Source organism: Ursus americanus, chromosome 23 (genome assembly GCF_024610735.1).
Source record: "Ursus americanus isolate L20-20 chromosome 23, mUrsAme1.1.p, whole genome shotgun sequence".
Classification (NCBI taxonomy): Eukaryota; Metazoa; Chordata; class Mammalia; order Carnivora; family Ursidae; genus Ursus; species Ursus americanus.
Genome location: NC_142149.1, coordinates 33083799 through 33103463, shown reverse-complemented (window position 1 = coordinate 33103463; position 19665 = coordinate 33083799). Strand labels below are relative to the sequence as shown.

Genomic DNA, 19665 nt, shown 5'->3' with positions numbered 1-19665 from the left:
ATGTTTTCAAATTGTGAATTATAGGTCTGTAACAATAATATTTTATAAACTGTGCTTATTATGTCATAATCAAGAAATGGCATTTAATATTAGATGGTAATAGCATCCGGATCTTAAAACTGTCATCAATATACATATTATTCATTAATTAAAAACAAAATTTCCTTATTTGGTTTGCCATTTTTAAATCTTCAAACATCTTCCCCCCCCCCTTTTTTTTTCTGGCTGATAATTTGCTTTAGCTGAATTTTTGCCTGCCTCTTATACTTACATTATTAAATATTCTAGACTTCATAAAAGTGAAGTAGAAGCTTGTAGGGAATGTAAACTATCACATAAGATTAATTACCTAAAAACTCATGGCATGTCAATTTGTATAACAATTCTAAACATTCATTTCAAAACTAAGTTTGAGGGGCGCCTGGATGGCTCAGTTGGTTAAGTGTCTGCCTTCGGCTCAGGCCATAGTCTCTGGGTCCTGGGATCAAGCCCCGCACTGGGCTCCCTGCTCAGTGGGGAGTCTGCTTCTCCCTCTCTCTCTACCCCTTCCCCTGCTCATGCTCTCTCTCAAATAAATAAAATCTTCAAAAAACAAAATGAATTTGAACTATATTGGAACATATAGATTTTCCTATCAAAAGCTACTCATTGGGTGTCATAGAGCTATTTATATTGCCATACCAGCTGACCTAACGAAAGGCAGAATACACTTTGGTTAAAGGGCAAGTATTAAGGGCACTGTTTTATTCTGGTTTAACCACCTAATTTTCCTGAAGGATACAAAAACATTATATATATAATAAAGACACCCCATATTTCTATGTGGGAAGGTTTTATATTATCCTTTCCAGAAACACCTATTTTAATAAAATTTTTACCAAATTTGCAATGAAAATTTTTTTTCTGGTGTTTTGCTGTTTAAAAAGCAATTCTATTGATTATAATTTACATATAACAAAACGCATTCATTTCAAGTAAACAGTTCAATGAATTTTAAGAAATGCATGTACCCAAGAAACTCCCACCATAATCAAAATATGAAACATTTACATTTTCCCCAAAAAATTCCTTTGTGCCATTATGAATTGAGTTTTTCTCACTCAAAATTTATATGTTGAGGCCCTAATCCCCAGTATCTCAAAATGTGACTATATTTAAAGATAAGGCCCTTAAAGAGGTGATTTTAGTTTTTATGTTTTAGCTTTTATGTTTAGGTATGTGATCAATTTTGAGTTAATTTTTGGATAAAGTTATGAGGTGTCAGTGTTCATTTTATCCCATATGGATATACAAGTGTTCCATTTACTGAAAAGACTTCCACTTGTCCAATAAATTATGTTGGCATCTTTGTCAAAAGCCAACTGACCATACATACACATGTGAATCTATTTCTGGACTCAAGTCTGTCCTACTGATAATATATGTCTATCCCTATGCCCAATATTTCTATAGCTTTACCGGAAATCTTGATGCCAGTTATTTAAGACTTCCAACTTTGTTTTAATTTATTTTTCTAAATTTTTAAATAATCTAAGTTATTTGCACTTTTGTATGAATTACAGAATCATGTCAATGTTTTAAAAAAAAAGGCTTATTGAAATTTTTACTGATTGGCTTGAATGTACAAATGAATTTCAGGATAATAGATACCTTAACAATACTGAGACTTCCAACTCATGAACATAGTATCTATTGATATAGATTTTATATATACAGGCCTGAATTTCTCTCATCAATGTTTTGTACTTTTTAGTGCACATAATTTCATGATTTTTAGTGTAATTTGAACTGATACTGTTTTAAATTTTATTTTCCAATAGTTTGTTACTATTATAAACATACAATCTCTTTATGTATACAGCTGACCCTTGAACAATGCAGGGGTTAGGGGCACCAACACCCCTGCCCAGTCAAAAAGCCACATATAACCTCTGACTCCCCAAAAACTTAACTACAAATAGCCTGTTGTTGACCAGAAGACTTACCAAAAACATAGTAGATGAACACATATTTTGTATGTTAAATGTATTACATACTGTATTTTTATAATAAAGCAAGCTAGAGAAAAGAATATATTATTAAGAAAATCACAAGAGGGATGCCTGGGTGGCTCAGCCAGTTAAGTGTCTGCCTTCAGCTTAGGTCATGATCCCAGGGTCCTGAGATCAAGTCCTGCATCTGGCTCTTTGCTCGGTAGGGAGCCTGCTTCTCCCTCTGCCTTGCCACTTCCCCTGCTTGTGCTCTCTCTCTCTCTGACAAATAAATAAATAAAATCTTTAAAAAAATAATAAGGAAGAGGGATGCCCGGGTGGTGCAGTTGGTTGAGTGTCCGACTCTTGGTTTCAGCTCAGGATCATGAGATCGAGCCCGCTCGCATTGGGCTTTGTGCTGGGCATGGAGTCTAAGTGGGATTCTCTCTCCCTCTACCCGTGCTGCTTGTGCGCACTCTCTCTCTCTAAAATAAATAATCATTTTTCAAAAATTAAAAAAGAGAAAAAGATAAGGAAGAGAAAATACATTTATAGTACTGCACTATATTTATTAAAAAAAAAATTGACATATAATTGTACCTGTGCAGTTCAAACCAGAGATGAGGGGCACGTGCATTGACTTTCTCTAGACCGAGAATTTGCTGCATTCAGTTATTAATTCTAGTAGTTTTTTTGATTCCTTATTATTTTATAAGTACATAATCACGATGTCTGAGCAAAACCAATTTTATTTTTTTGAACTCTTTGTAACTTTTATTTCCTGTTTTTTTCTTACTGTACTAATACAGTACAATGTTTAATAGAATAGAAAACAGACATCTGTGCCTTTTTCCTGAAAGTGAGCAAAAAAGCATTCAGTCTTAGAACATTAAGCAGGATGTTAGCTGTAATTTTTTCACAGATACCCCTTTATCTGATTGTTCCTTATTTACTAGAAGGTTATATTATGAATTGGCATTAAATTTTGTAAAAAGTTTTCTCTATAACTTTTTAGATGAACATGTGGTTTTTCTAATTTATTCCATTCATGAACTGAATTATACTGGTGGATTTTTGAAGACTGAACTATTATTAGCTTCCCAGGCTAAATCTCACTTGGTCATGATGTGATACTTTTTATACTAAGGGATTATATTTATCAATTTTTTAGGCCTGTGTTGGTCCATAGTTTTATTTTCTTGTAATGTCCTTTTATTTGGCTTTGGTATCAGAGTTATGCTTGCCTGATGACATGGGAAGTGCTCCCTCTTCCTCTATTTTCTGAGTTTGGGTAATATTGGTATTTTTTTCTTGATAGAATTAACCAATAAAGACATCTGAGCTTACAATTCTCTTTGCAGAAAGGTTTTAATTACTACTTCAATTTGTTCAACACATATGTTATTTGAATTATCTGATTCTTGTTGAGTCAATTTTGGTAATCTGTGTCTTTCAAGGAATCTATCCATTTCATATAAGTTGTTTAACTGCTTGGCATAAAGTTGAAAATATCCCTTTATAATCTTTTTAATTCAACAGAATCTATAATGATATTCCCACTTAATTCCTAATATTGGTGATTTCCCTCCTCTTTATTTCTTGACCAGTTTTGCTAGATTTTATTAACTTTATTAATACATTTTAATAATGAGTACAGCTCTTGGTTTCATTGATTTGTTTCTGTTATTTCCTGGTTTTCTATTTTATAGATTTTTGTCCTTTGTTATTTCCTTTCCTCTATTTAGTTTGCATTTATTTTCCTCAGAAATTCAGATTATGATTTTAAGATCTTTCTCTTTTTTCTAATAAGCATTAAAAGCTATAAATTTCCCTCTAAGTATAACTTCAGCTCTACTATATAAATTGTGATGTTTTGTATTTCCCTTATCTCTCAATTTAAATATTTCTAGAAATAATGGCTGAAATTTTCCCAAATGTAATGGAAGCAATGAATCTACAAATCCATGAAAGCTAATGAGTTCAATCTGAATAAATCCAAAGTGACCTATACAAAGATACTTTGTAATTAAACTGTCAAAAGATGAAGAGCAAAATAAATACATAAATAAATGAATAAACAGATGCAAGAGAGAAGCAACTCATCTCATCAAAGGATTCTCAAGAAGATCATAAGCTCATTTCTCATCAGAAAACTTAAGAGGCCAGAAATCAGTGGCCTCTGCTAAAGAAAAAATACCAGCCAGGAATTCTAAATCTGGCAAAACTGTCCTTCAAAAATGAGGGAGAAGTTATGACATATCCAAATAAATAAAAGCAGAGAGAGTTTATTACACTAAACCTTTTGAAATGAATGGATGTAAAACAGTAACTTAAAATGGTATAATGATATAAAGATCTCTAGTAAAGATAAAAACATGAAAAAAGATAAAGCCATTGTTCTTGCAATTTTGGTTTGTAACTCTATTTTTAATTTTCTACTGGATTTAAAAGGCAAATGCATAAAAAATTATTATAAATCTTTCTTGTCGGACACACATGTATAAAGAAGTAATCTGTGATATCAATAACAACGGAGAGATGGAGCTGTTTAAATGTTAAGTTTTTGTGCAAAAATTAAGTTGATATCAATTCAAATCAGTATGTTACAACTTTAGGATGCTAATAGGGAATCTCCATTGTAAGCACAAAGAAAGTATCTATAAAATATACACAAAACAAAATAAGAAAGCAAAATATATAACTACAAGAAATCAACTAAACAAAAAAGAGGGTGGTGATGGAGAAAATAAGGAACATAGAAGTTGTAAAACATACAGAAAACAAATAACAAATGGTAAAATGGATTTAAAAAGATGCTTCAACTATATATATGTATATATATAAACCATGACCAAGTGGGATTTATTCCCAAAATTAAAGAGTGGTTCAACATATGAAAATCAATGCAACACACAGCATTAATAGAATGAAGGACCAAAAAACACATGATTATTCTCAACTGATACAGAAAAAGCATCAACGACAAAAAACAGTCAATAAACTAGGAATAGAAGGAAACTTCTTTAACATTATAAAGCAATATATGAAAAACCCACAGCTAACATCACACTCAATGGAACAAGTCAGGGATGCCAGTTTGTACCACTTCTACTCAACATAGTAGTTTAAGTTCTAGCCAGAATTATCCGACAAGGAAAGGAAATAAACGACATCTAAATTGGAAAGGAAGAACTAAAATGATCTCTGTTTGCAGATGATATGATCTTATAAATAGAAAACGAAAGATTTCCCATCCCCCCCCCACCAAATATAAAGCAAATAAATACAGAAAAGTTGCAGGATACAAAACCAACACAGAAATATCAGTTCCCTTTCCATACAGGAGCAATGAACAACTGGAAAAGGAAGTTAAGAAAACAATCCATTTGCAACAGCATAAAAAAATACTTGGAAATAAATTTAACCAAGAAGTTTAAAGCGTTGAATCCTGAAACTACTAAACATTGCTGAAAACAGTTAAAGAAGACATAAATAAATGGAAAGACATCCCATGTTCATGGATTGGAAGAATTAATATTATTAGTAATACTACCAAAACAAAATACAGATTCAATGCAATCCCTATCAAAATCCCCACAGCATTCTTTTGCAGAAAAAGAAAAAAAAAATCCATCCTAAAATGCATTAGGAATCCTCAGGAACTCCAAACAGCCAAAACAATCTTGAAAAAGAACAAAATCAGAGGATCTATACTTCCTGATTTTAAAACTTACTGCAAAGTTAGAGTAATTGAAAGAGTAATGGCATAAGGATAGATTTATAGACCAAGGAACAGAATAGGAAGTCCACACATAAGTCTTTGCATACATGGTTAATGGGTTTTCAACAAGGGTACCAAGCCCATTCAATGAAGATAGGAGAATCTTTTCAACAAATGATGCTGTGAAAATTGGGTAGCTACATGCAAAAACAAACAAACAAACAAACAAAAACACCCAAAAAACAAAGTGGACCCATACCTCACACTATATATAAAAATTATCTTGGGGTGCCTGGGTGGCTCAGTTGATTGGTCCAGATCTTGGTTTCAGGTCAGTTCGTGATCTCAGGATCGTGGGATCAAACCCTGTGTCTGGCTCCGCACTCAGTGCAGAGTCTGCTTGTCCCTCTCCGTCTGCTCCTCCCCCCATTCTCTTACTCTCTAAAATAAATAAATAAATAAAATCTTCTTTAAAAAAAATCTCAAAATGGCTAAAAAATCTAAATGTAACAGCTAAACTATTAAGCCCTTAGAGAAAATATAGGGAGAAATCTTCATGATACTGGATTTAGCAATAATTTATTGGTTATGACACTAAAAGCTAAGATAACAAAAGAAAAAATAGACAAACTTGATCAAAATTTCACAATTTATTACATCGGAAACCGGGGATGTACTGTATGGTGACTAACATAATATAATAAAAAATCACTATAAAAAAAAATTTCACAATTTAAAACTTTTATGCATCAAAGAATACTATCAACAGAGTGAAAAGACTCTCTGACCCTCTCCTCTATGGTCTCCCTGATCTGCGCCCCAGCCCCATGGCCCCGTCCCTCTCTTCTCTGTGGCAGTTTCATATTTGCTAAGACGAATTTGCTCATTAAACATTTTGTTGTATTTTACTTTAAAAAAAGGGGGGGGAGCACCTGGGTGGCTCAGCCGTTATGCATCTGCCTTCGGCTCAGGTCATGATCCCAGGGTCCTGGGATTGAGCCCCACATCGGGCTCCCTGCTTGGCAGGAAGCCTGCTTCTCCCTCTCCCACACCCCTTGCTTGTGTTCCCTCTCTCACTGTCTATGTCAAATAAATAAATAAAATCTTAAAAAAAAAGAATGAAGATAATATTTCTAAAGCACAGATCTGATAAGGGATTAATATAGAGAACATATAGAGAACACCTACAACTCTACAATAAAAACAACAAAAACCTGATTCAAATATGAGGAAAGGACGTGGTTGGACATTTCTCCAAAGAAGACACACAAATGGAAAATAAGAACAAAAAAATATTACTAATCATTAAGGAGATGCAAATCAAAACTACAAGGAGGTATCACTTCATACCCATTAGGATGGCTATTATCCAAAACACAGAAAATAACGAATGTTGGCAAGGATGTGGAAAAATGGAAATCTTTATTCAATGCTGTTTTCTAAATCTAAAATTGTACAGTTGCTGTGGAAAACAGCATGTTGGTTCCTCAAAGTTATACAGAATTATCATATGATACAGCAATACCATTTCTAGGTATATACCCTAAAGAATTGAAAGCCAAGGGCTCAAACAGGTATCTGTATATCACTGTTCATAGCAGCATTATTCACAATAGCTAAAATGTGGAAACAACCTAAGTGACCACTGACAGATGAATGGATAAACAAAATGTGGTACATACATAAAATGGAGTATTATTCAGCCATAAAAAATAAAATTCTAATACATGCTACAATATGGATGAAACCTGAAAACATTATATTAAGAGAAATAAACTAGATACAAAAGGACAAATATTGTATGATTCCATTTCCATGAGGTACCTAGGACAGACAAAATCTTACAGACATACAGTAGAATAGAGATTACCAGGGACTGCAGGTAGAGAATCTGGGGAGCTACTATTTTATAGTCAGAGAATTCCCATTTGGGATGATTAGCAAAAGTTGTAGAAACGGACAGTGTTTATGGTTGCATAAATTGCAAACATATTTAATGGCATTAAATTGTACACTTAAAATGGTTAAGATGATACATTTAATGTTATGCATGTTTCACCACAATTTTTAAAAAAGAAATAACAACAAATATCAGAGGAATAGGTCAAAGATTTGAGAAGCCTCTGAGGTATAGAACTGAAAAGTGGGAACTGAGGCAGGGGATGCTGTTTTTTCATTATAATCTTTTATTATTTAATTATGTAAAAGAATTACTTTCATAAATTAAATTTTTAAAGCTTAAATTATAATTCAAAAATGAAAAACTGGGAAATTTTTTGATGTGTTTTATAGAGAATTAATATCCACGTGATCTATTAAAAGTTCATACAAATCAATAAAAGATACAGTATAAAGACAATAAATTAGAAAATAAGAAATAAGCAAAACCCCCAGAGAACTATCAATCCCTACTAATAAAAGAAATAAACTAAAACCGAAACAAAATACTTTTGAAAGCTTATTTTCTGTATCTTCCCATTCTCTTTTTAGTTGAAAAGGTAGAAGCAGAAAAATAATCCATTTGTCATGCCAATTTATAAATCTGCTAAAAAGTATACTTAAATGTTAGTCTCTGTAGTCACCCAATAATCAATCATCAATTTCAGTAAGTATAAATTACTGTGCTAAATCTATTCCAAAAATTAAATTTAGGAGGTAACATTACTTTTATATTTGGAGTAGTTACTTTTCTTCTACCAAGTGATATATTTCACCCAAATATATTAAGAATTAGAATATATTTTTAAACTGCTAAGACTGGCTAATGAAAATTTTATTATTTGAGAAAACTGGTACCAAAAGATATGGTTCATTATTCAACAGTCTGTTTCTTCACTGTAACTTTTTCAATGGCAATTATATTATTGACAATTTTAATAACTTTATATTAGATTTGGTTTTCCTCTATATACACAAAAAATAGAAACAAACAAAAAAACCCACCAAACTCCTTCCTAGCATATAAAGAATCATTCTTACCATGTCTTTGAAGCCTAGCAGAATATGAAATTTTTCATTTACTCACTGGGCATTTCTGGCTCACTTTCTGGGATTCTGACTGAGATTTTACTTTTCTTTAGTTCCAAGCTTAATTATTAGTTTTCCTTAACATAGCTGTTTGGTTTTTCCCACACTCTGGGATAAATATTGCTTTCTATTAAGAATTTTTAAGATGTTTACGCCCATTTTACTTTCAGATGTTCTTGTTAAAAAAAAAACAACCTATCTGATTAAATTTCTTCTGAAAGCAATTCCTTCAGTTTATCTACAGGAAGACTAATTTACTGTCTTTTGCTAACAAAGTATGTGTCTTAGTCCCCTTTGGGCTGCTATAACAAAATATCTCGAGTTGGACAGCTTTTAAACATAAGAAATTTATAACGTATAGTCCTGGAGGCTGGAAAATCCAAGATCAAGGCACCAGCGCAGTCACATTTGATGAGGGCCCTCTTCCTGGTTCATAGTTGGCACCTTTTCTCTATGTCCTCACATGGTGGAAGGGGCAAGGTTTCTCTCAGGTCCTCTTTTATAAACATTAATCCTAATCATAAGAATTCTGACCTCAGGACTTAAGCACCTCCCAAAGGCCCCACTCCTAGTATCACCATCTTTAGGAGTTAGGATTTCAACATATGAAATTTTGGAGGACACATTCAGACATAGAAGTATGTATATAAACAAAAAGACAGTAGGAGAGCCAAAACTTATCAGTATTGCCATTCAGATATATTACTTATTCATGCTACATATATAATTTCCTATGAGAAAAGAAAAAGGAATACCACTTCTCTACATTGGAATTTAGCTTGGATTTTGATAATGTATTATTTTATTCTCAGGAATTATATGTGGTTTTAATGCTTTGAATATTAGGCCTAGATACACTATATAACTCAGTTTTACACAAGAAAATATTCTTAAAAATCAGAATCACCTTATTTTTTTTTTAAGATTTTATTTATTTATTTGACAGAGAGAGAGAGAGACAGCCAGTGAAAGAGGGAACACAGGCAGGGGGAGTGGGAGAGGAAGAAGCAGGCTCCCAGTGGATGAGCCTGATGTGGGGCTCGATCCCAGGACTCCAGGACCACGCCCTGAGTCGAAGGCAGACGCTTAACGACTGAGTCACCCAGGCGCCCCATGAGCCACCCAGGTGTGCCCAGAATGACTTTAAAAGCAAAAAAATACCTAGCCAAATACATGAAGTAAAAAAGACGAGTAACAAAGGAAGTCTGACTTTAAATTCAGATTAATGAAACATTCAAAAGTATAATTTATTAAAGTGAAGAATGTTTTCCTTCAACTATGAAAAAAATCAAGGTATCCCTAAGAATAAAAATAACGTACACATACAGTCTTTATATAACTAACATTGCTTGAAGACTTTTAATCTCTTAGAGTTTCAAGTAAAACAGTGATTGAACAATCAATATCTTAATCAGTAAATAAGTAAAATTATATATGATGTTTAGAAAACGAATTCCTCTGTTGCTTCTGAACTCTGGAAGCTTATCAGGGTAATCCTGTGTGATTTTTTAAAGGCAAAAGAAACAATGAATATTATCTTACCTTGTAAGATGGCAAGAAACACAAAATTCCTTGGCTCACAGTCTGACACACAGATAACAAAAGTTCTCCCACTTCATCCTGGAACTCAAATGTTTCTGTGTGCTGGAAGGTGGCACAGAGATTCCGACCCTTAGGGCCTGACCCAATGGTGCCCACCCAAACCTAGAATATAAGTATGTCATATTAGAATCATGCCTAACCTACACAGACAAATTAGCATTTAGTTGAGAGCTTTAATTATATGTATGTCAAAAGAAGATCAAGCAACAAGTTTAGAGGAAATTTATTTTTGAATTGTTGGTGTTTTTCTATTACTATTAATTAATTATATATATACATATATATAATTTATAGAAATTTTACTTTAAGCAGACCACTGACCACATACGATAAAAGCAAAAAGTTTTACTTATCTATTTCCTCAATAACTTTGCAAAACTAAACATGTAAAACAATTTTGTGGGATGTGAACAAATGAAATGAGTAAATCAGAAATGATGCCAAACTCTTAGAGATGAAGGCCTGTACAATCTGCTGTAGATAAGCCTCTAAGACTCAACTATGACAAGAGCTAAGTATATTCAATATGAATATATTTAACAAATTTGCAAACTCACTGATGCTCAAAGATCTATAGTCCTAAAATATCAGATCACCAAATTTTAGTTACTTTCAATTGCTCTACATTCAATACAGACCTAGCTTTAGTATACTTAATTTGACTAAGAGAAAGAAAAAACTTTATTAGTAATCTAAAGACAATAAAGACTTCAGATTGTTGAAAAATATAATAGTCCTATATTTTCAAATGATGTATGAGATTGAGGTACATTATGCAAGATGACATCTGATGGACACCAGTTTAACCAACTTTTAACTAAATGATTAACTAGTAATAAGACAAACTGATATTAAGTGTTTCCTGACATGAGGCAATGGGAAGTAACAATATCATCTATACAGTAATGTTACCAAACTGTTTAACCTGAATCTTATCAAGAAGAAACAATCATATAAAATCCAGATTACAAGACATTCCTCAAGATACCTGCTGACTTGAATTCTATAAAAATGTCATGAAAGATAAACAAAGACAAAAAAATAAGTCAAAAAACAGTTTTAAAGACTAGTGATATTAAAGTCAAATATAATATGCAATACTTGATTGGAACTTGGATCAAGAATAAAAATAAACAGGTATAAAGACATTTTGGAAATAACTGCAGAAATATAAATATTGACACTATTGTACCAATATTACATTTCTTGAGTATGATCATGGCATTGTGGTTATGTAGGATTATGTACTTGTATTTTTTCCAACTATTTATTTATTTATTTATTTATTTATTTATTTATTTATTTATGTGAGAGAGAGAGAGAGAGAGAGGCAGAAAGGCAGAGAGAGAAGGAGAGAAAGAATCCCCAAGGTGAACCCCACACAGGGTTCCGCACTGGGTATGGGGCCTGCTTGGGATTCTCTCTCTTCCTCTCCCTCTGTTCCTCCCCCATTCCTCTCTAAAAAAAAATAAAAATAAAAATATTTTTTTTATAATAGAAAAACTCAAAAAAAAGCCAGAGTTTACTCTTTAAAAAGATTAATAAAAGCGATAAACTCAAACTGACACTGATTAAAAAAAAAAACCCATAAAACCAGAAAATACAAATTGACAATATCAGGTAGGGATAAGGAGAACATGACTACAGAGTTCACAGATGTTAAAAAATAACAAAACACTTCACAATAAAAAATACAATTTTAAAGTTGGGAGGAAATATTATAATAGAATTCAACTGAACAATTAGCATTTTTACTATCATAATCCATTGACATTACAGGTTAAGTGGGCTTTCGTGTACTAGATTGAGAACACAGAGCCTATAACAACATTCTTATGAGAAAATATATGTTAAATTTATTAATAACTTCCCATATTTACTTGAACCTCTAAAAAAGTCAACTTAAAACTATAGAACATAGAGTGCACTTGTTGTGGTGAGCACCAGGTATTCTATGTAAGTGCTGAATCACTAAACTGTACACCTGAAACTAATATTACACTGCATGTTAACTAACCGGAATTTAAATAAAAACTTTTTTAAAATGTGGAACATATATTTTTCCTTCACTATTGTTTATAGCAATGTCTCTAAACAGGAGCACTCTGGCACTACAGAAAGCACAATTCTTAGTTATATAGGAGCTTAACATTCAAGGCCCCCACCTACTAAATATCAGTAGTTCCTCCCAAGTAATTGTGTAAACTAAAATGTCCTTACACATACAACTTGGTTGAAAACAGCTTTATGGGGACCTGGGTGGCTCAGTCAGTCGAGCATCTGACTGCAGCTCAGGTCATGATCTCAGGGTCCTGGAATTGAGCCCAGCATCAGGCTCCGTGCTCGGCAGGGAGTCAGCTTGTCCCTCTCCCTCTCCCTCTGCCCCTTCCCCTACTGGTGCTCTCTCTCTTTCAAATAAATAAATGAAATCTTAAAAAAAAAAAAAAAGAAAGAAAAGAACAAGAAAACAACAGCTTTATAAAGAACTAGAATTGTGTTAGGGGCACAGGCGATGCTAAGTATGTAGCTAGCCACTTTAAATTACTTCATTAAATAAAGCAGAAGGTAGATTGACAAACGATAATTTCAATGTTCCTAGGAAATTAAATAACATTTATGTGGTATTATTATATATAACACATTAAAATCTTAAGCTATAGGACTCATGAGAGTACTTTTAATTTGTTTCAGATATTCAAACATATGCTGAACAATTGCTAACTAATGCCCGGTATTAATCTAGGTGCACTGGAAGAATGGGGACATAAAAAGAAGACTAAGGATATACCACTGTCTGTTGGAAAACAGGAACACACGAACAAATAATTATGCAATAGGAACTATGGTAACCACATTAAATTTTTGTTTTGTTTTTAATTCTCATTTTTAAAAACCTAAAACATACTTCAAAGAAGAAATTGCAATATAATCTTTGCATCTAAAGTGTATATTTTTACTCACTGAACTGAAGGAATGCTATTTATCAGTGTTGCCTTTTGTTGGCACTACCAAACAGTTGACAGATTTTTCTTTTATTCTAAAGCTAAAATGTTGAATTTCCTATCAGGATCTGTTAGTATTTTAGGTACCTTCTGATTTTCTTTATATATAATTATATTGAGGTAAAGACTGAGAGCCTTCAAAAAAACATACTAACCTGTGAGTTATTAATGACATGGTTAGCCTCCAGTTGGATAGTAAATGTAACACCAAGTTCTGATGAAAAGGATTTCATTGGTGATAATGTCCCAGATGTCAAAACAATCGTCCAAACTTTGCCATTAATATCTGAAAAAGCCTAAAAGGAAACAATATTAGATATATAAAATCATCTTTACAAGAGTAAAACATATTTATTTAATTGTTGGTATTAAGCAAGATGACAGAATTTTCATTTACAACATGATAGGCTTACCACAGCTGGATTTAAGCACCAAAAGTTTAGCACATGAACTGCAGTTTTCTGTCTTGAACGTTTCTTATTTTTTGCCAGAGCAAAGAATCCATTTTTATCTGAAGTATCAATCTGATTTATCCAAGAATAAGTCTGTTGAATAGCAACTTTATAATCATCTGCAAATCTGGATGAAAATAAAATAGTAATTAAATGGCAAAACCTTATGAAATACATAATGTCCCAGCTACATACAATACAAAACTGATTAAATTAAAACTAAATCGAGAGTCCTGGTATCTTCCCACTCAAAGATAACTTCTTCCCCACCAACAACCCCAACCGCTAATTAAATTCAGTAATTTTGATAGAAAATGAGCCATTAAATCTTACAATTAACTTCCTCTTACAGAGGTTAGATATTGTCTAAACATCCATCCCTCACCATTTCCCATCCCAATGTTCAAACAATACATAAATCATGGCAAAGCCAGAATTAAAATCCAGGTCTCCTAACTCCTAGTCTAGAGTTCTTTGCACTCTGTGTTACACTATCAGTCACAAAATAGATAAGAGTTATATAATACTAAGCGAAATAAGTCAAGCAGAGAAAGACAATTATCATATGGTTTCACTCATTTATGGAACATAAGAAGTAGGATGATCGGTAGGAGAAGAAAGGGAAGAAGAAAGGGGGGGTGGTAAACAGAAGGGGGAATGAACCATGACAGACTATGGACTCTGGGAAACAAACTGAGGGCTTCAGAGGGGAGGGGGGTGGGGGAATGGGGTAGGCTGGTGATGGGTATTAAGGAGGGCAAGTATTGCATGGTGCACTGGGTGTTATACGCAAGTAATGAATCATGGAACTTTACATCAAAAACTAGGGATGTACTGTATGGTGACTAACATAATATAATAAAAAAACATTATTATTAAAAAAAAAAGAGTTATCCTTAAGGAAACTAAACAGTGGAGTATACTTTCTTATTACATGAGAAAATGGAAAGAATTTTTACTGAAAGTTTTAAAAGTTTAGGAAACTAGTTATGAATTTTAAGTTCCTTTAAAATATGGGTTTCAGTCTTCATTAACTTTTAATGAAGGTATTGATCTCTGTGATCCCATCCAACTTGTAATTTTTTTCCGTAAGAGGCTATACACACACACACACACAAAGAGGCTATGCACACTTCAGCTTAAACAGAATAAAATATGGTATTCTCTATCCTGTCCTTAACAATAATATTGACTGTTAATTTCACCTCTAGAGAGATCAGATCTCAAAGTTCAAGTTAGGAACCCCACAATCCTTGGAGAGAATTTTATAAAAGTACTAGGAGCTAAAAACTACAAAACATTTAGAAGAAAACACAGGGAAGAGTTGCCTGCTTGGCTCAGTTGGTTAAGCATCTGCCTTCGGCTCAGGTCATGATCCCAGAGTCCTGGGATCAAGCCCCGGGTCAGGCTCCCTGCTCAGTGGGGAGCCTGCTACTCCACCTCCCTCTGCTGCTCCCCCTGCTTGTGTTCTCTCATTGTCAAATAAATAAATAAAATCTTAAAAAAAAAAAAAAGAAGAAAACATAGGGGAAAATCTTAATGATATCAGATTTGGCCATATTTCTTGTATATACCAAAATGCACAAGCAACAAAAGAAAAAATAAACTGGACTTCATCAAAATTAAAAAAACTTTTGTGCATCCAAGGGCACTATCAGAGAGTGAGAAGATAACCCACAGAATGGAATATATGTATAAAACATATATCTGAAATGGGATTAATATGTAGAATATACAGGTAACTTTTACAACTCAACAACAACAACAACAAAAACAACCAAATTCAAAATGGGCATAGGACATGAATAGACATTACTCCAATGAAGACATGCAAATGGACAATAAGAACATGAAAAGATGCTCAACATCACTAGCCATTAGTGGAGGGTGGAGTAAATCAGAACTATAAGCAGATACCACTTTATATCCATTAGGATGGCTATTATCCCAAAAGCCAGAAACAACAAGTACTGGCAAGGATGTCGAGCAACTAGAAATGTTGTGCATAACTATGGGAATCTAAAATGTGCAACTGTATGGAAAATAGTATGTTGATTCCTCAAAAAGTTAAATACAGAATTACCATATGATCCTGAAATTCCACAGCTAGGTATTTATTTACCTGGAAGAACTAAAAGCAGGGACTCAAACAGATACTCGTACATCAATGTTCACTGTAGCATTATTCACAATAGAAAAAAGGTGAAAATAATCCATATGTCCATCAACATAACAAGGGATAAACAAACTATGATATATACATACAATGGAATCTGATAATATTCAGCCACAGAAAGGAATGGCATTCTGATATATGTTATGTTACAACATGGATGAACCTTGAAAACATTATACTAAGCGAAATAAGCCAGATGCAAAAGAACAAATATTATATGATTCCACTTTATAGGAGACACCTAAAAGGGGCAAGTTCATGGAGATGAAAGAAGAAAGGTTACCAGAGGTTGTGGGAAGAGGGAAATGGGAAATATTGTTTTATGGGCATAGAGTTCCTGAAAAAGTTCTGGGAATGGATAGTAGTGATGGTTGCACAACCGTGTGAATATACTTAATGCTACTAAAATGTACACTTAAAATGGTTAAAATAGACAAGACAAGAAACAACAAATGTTGGAGAGGATGTGAAGAAAGGGGATCCCTCTTACACTGTTGGTGGGAATGCAAGTTGGTACAGCCACTTTGGAAAACAGTGTGGAGGTCCCTTAAGTTAAAAATAGAGCTACACTATGACCCAGAAATTGCACTACTGGGTATTTACCCCAAAGATACAGATGTAGTGAAGAGAAGAGCCATATGCACCCCAATGTTCATAGCAGCATTGTCCACAATAGCTAAATTGTGGAAGGAGCCGAGATGCCCTTTAACAGATGACTGGATTAAGATGTGGTCCATATATACAATGGAATATTACTCAGCCATCAGAAAGAATGATCACCCAACATTTCAAACAACATGGACGGGACTGGAGGAGATTATGCTAAGTGAAATAAGTCAAGCAGAGAAACACAATTATCATATGGTTTCACTCATTTATGGAACATAAGAAATAGCAGGAAGATCGGTAGGAGAAGGAAGGAAAGAATGAAGGGGGGGGTAAACAGAAGAGGGATTGAACCATGAGAGGCTATGGCCTCTGGGAAACAAACTGAGGGCTTCAGAGGGGAGGGAGGTGGGGGATTGGGATAAGGTGGTGATGGGTATTAAGGAGGGCACATATTGCATGGAGCACTGGGTGTTATACGCAAATAATGAATCATGGAACACTACATCAAAAACTAAGGATATACTGTATGGTGACTAACATAACATAATAAAAATTATTATTAAAAAAATAAAATAAAATGGCTAAAAAAGTAAATTTTATGTTATGTATATTTTACCATAAAAAAACTGGAACCAGATAGTACTATAATTTAATAAGGGATTGAGTGAGGGGAATTAACTGTTTTTCATTTTCCATGTTTCACTAAATAGAGGCTTTAAGCAATAAGACTTTCTGACACTGGAACAAACATATCTAAAACTATCCTTAAAACCTAAATGTTTAAGTTCAGTCATATACAATTATAAATTTAATAGTGCATTAATGAATAAAATGTATCTAAAATATACCTACTTTTTTATTTCAATACTCATTTTCATTAATAAAGACTAATTTTAATTGATCTAAGTCTGTACCAACGTTATTATAAAACAATATTTATACCACTTCTTTACAATGAAACTAGGTACTCACGCAACTTAAACACATGCTAGCACCCAATAAAACTAATATTTTTAAGAAGGAAAATACAAATCATATATATTTACTAACCTGCTATTTTGCCTAAAAAGATAGTCAAACACCATAAAAAGTCCTTTGAGCATTATTTGAGTTGAAGCACTAATAATCGGTACTATTCTTGACTCCTCTTTACCATGAATTGGTAAGACTTTTTCTTCTTTTTGAAGGACAGCAGAAAAATGTCCCTGTAAGAAATTACCATTATTAAGTACATTGCAGGAAATGGGAAGAGAAAAACAAACTTCTTAAAACTATAAAACCCAAATGAAATACACATTGAAATTTTAGGCAAACATTATTACTATACAAGTGCTAACAGTATGTTTTAAATTCCCACATTATTCTCTCAATTGGCACTCTACACAAAAGTACATCTTTAAGTCTCTTATACCACCAAACATACACTTTACTTACCTATTCTCACAATACAGTTATATCATAATTTTTTAAGTCAATATTTATTTTAACAAATTGTGATTACATATACATTGTTATAGCTAACCCATATATAATGTACTATAATTATATTTCCTTTCTTTTGTAACATTTACTTTTCATTTACTTTTTCCGAGTGTTTATGCTTAAATCAGCCTTTTTAATAAATTATCACTTGTTAAAAAAAATAAATAAATTACCATATATTCCCAAATTCTCTTCATAGTCAAAGACACTTTAACAGTAAGTTATACATTTAGAAGGCTCATTACTTCTTCAGGCAATCAGGGCCCTTCAAAAGTATTGAACTAGGCACGCCTACCTGGCTCAGTTGGTAGAGTATGCAACCTTTGATCTCAAGGCGTGAGTTCAAGCCCTATGTTGGGCATAGAGCTTACTTTTAAAAACAAACAAACAAAAAACAGTAAAAAAGGACTAAATAAAAATGTACCAAATGGTTTCTCCAAAGAGCTTTAAAGAGCTGATATGCCACCTAAATGCCTGAATTACTTCCAGGTAGTATTCCAATGATGAGAATAATATGACTGTATGACAAGCAAAATTTTTTAAATGATTCAAGGAAACAATACATGCTAAATACAAAATATATAATAACTGGCTCATTTGTTTTTATGTGGCTTGTAAGTTTTAATGTTCTGAAATCAGATAGCAGTGACAGTTGCATAATTCTGTGACTATACTAAAAATTACTGAATTGTATACTTCAAAACGGTAAATTTTATGGCATGTAAATTATATCTCAATCAAGCTGTTAATAAAAAAATTAAAATAAAGAATTTTAAAACAATATAGTAGACATATTACCAAATGATGCAACAGTAGTAATATAGTCTCTTTTAAGTAGCAATAAGACCAGGATGCCTGTTTCACTGACTGTGATAAACAAAGCACTGGAAGTTTAAGCCAACAAAGAATTAAGTAGAATGTGATGGAGTTGGAAAGAAAGAAAATTGTCATTTCTTCTAGACAGTATAATTACATAGAAAATTAAAGAATCCATAGACAAACCTATAAGATAGTTCAGCTAAGTGGATGGCTACAAGATATATAAATAAAAATCCACTACCGTTTTTATAGAGCAATAACAACTAGAAAATACAACTTTTTAAATATACCATTTGAAAAGAAACAGAAACTTTAACTTACTTAGGAATAAATCTACCCAAAATCCCAAAGACTTTTAAAAATAAAATAATAAAATTTTATTGACAGATATAGGACATAATAAATGAAGAACTTTATACATCTTGTTTGTGAATGGGAAAACTCCCATATTATAAATACATCAATTCTTTCTAAATTCAGTGAAATTCCAACCAAAATTCCAACAGAATTTTTCATGGAAATTTACAAGCTAATTCTAAAATTCAGCCAAAATCATCCCAAAGGAAAAGAACAAAGTGAGGAGATATGCCCTACCAGATATCAGCATTTTTCTAATGCTAGAGTATTTGACAAATATGAGTGTAGATCACAGAACAAAGTCCAGAAATTCACAAATAAACAAAAATCAGATATGTGGCAGATGTGTCACTGCAAATCAGAAAGAAATGGCTGAACTATTTAGTAAATGATGTTGAGAAAATTATCCATACAAGATATAAAATGAATTCCCAACCTCACAATTGAA

At 32.8% G+C, this 19665-nt stretch overlaps 1 protein-coding gene across 2 annotated transcripts in view; it reads right to left on the bottom strand.

The window, feature by feature from the left end:
- Nucleotides 1–19665, bottom strand: part of BRIP1 (BRCA1 interacting DNA helicase 1) — a 178856-nt gene that overhangs the window by 83088 nt on the left and 76103 nt on the right. For both annotated transcript variants that reach the window (XM_045773420.2, XM_087854564.1), the window contains exons 11-14: nucleotides 17610–17764; nucleotides 13736–13901; nucleotides 13478–13618; nucleotides 10261–10422 (exon numbers count right to left, since the gene is read on the bottom strand). In XM_045773420.2, coding sequence (XP_045629376.2) covers nucleotides 10261–10422; nucleotides 13478–13618; nucleotides 13736–13901; nucleotides 17610–17764 — 624 coding nt within the window. The remainder of the gene's footprint in view (nucleotides 1–10260; nucleotides 10423–13477; nucleotides 13619–13735; nucleotides 13902–17609; nucleotides 17765–19665) is intronic.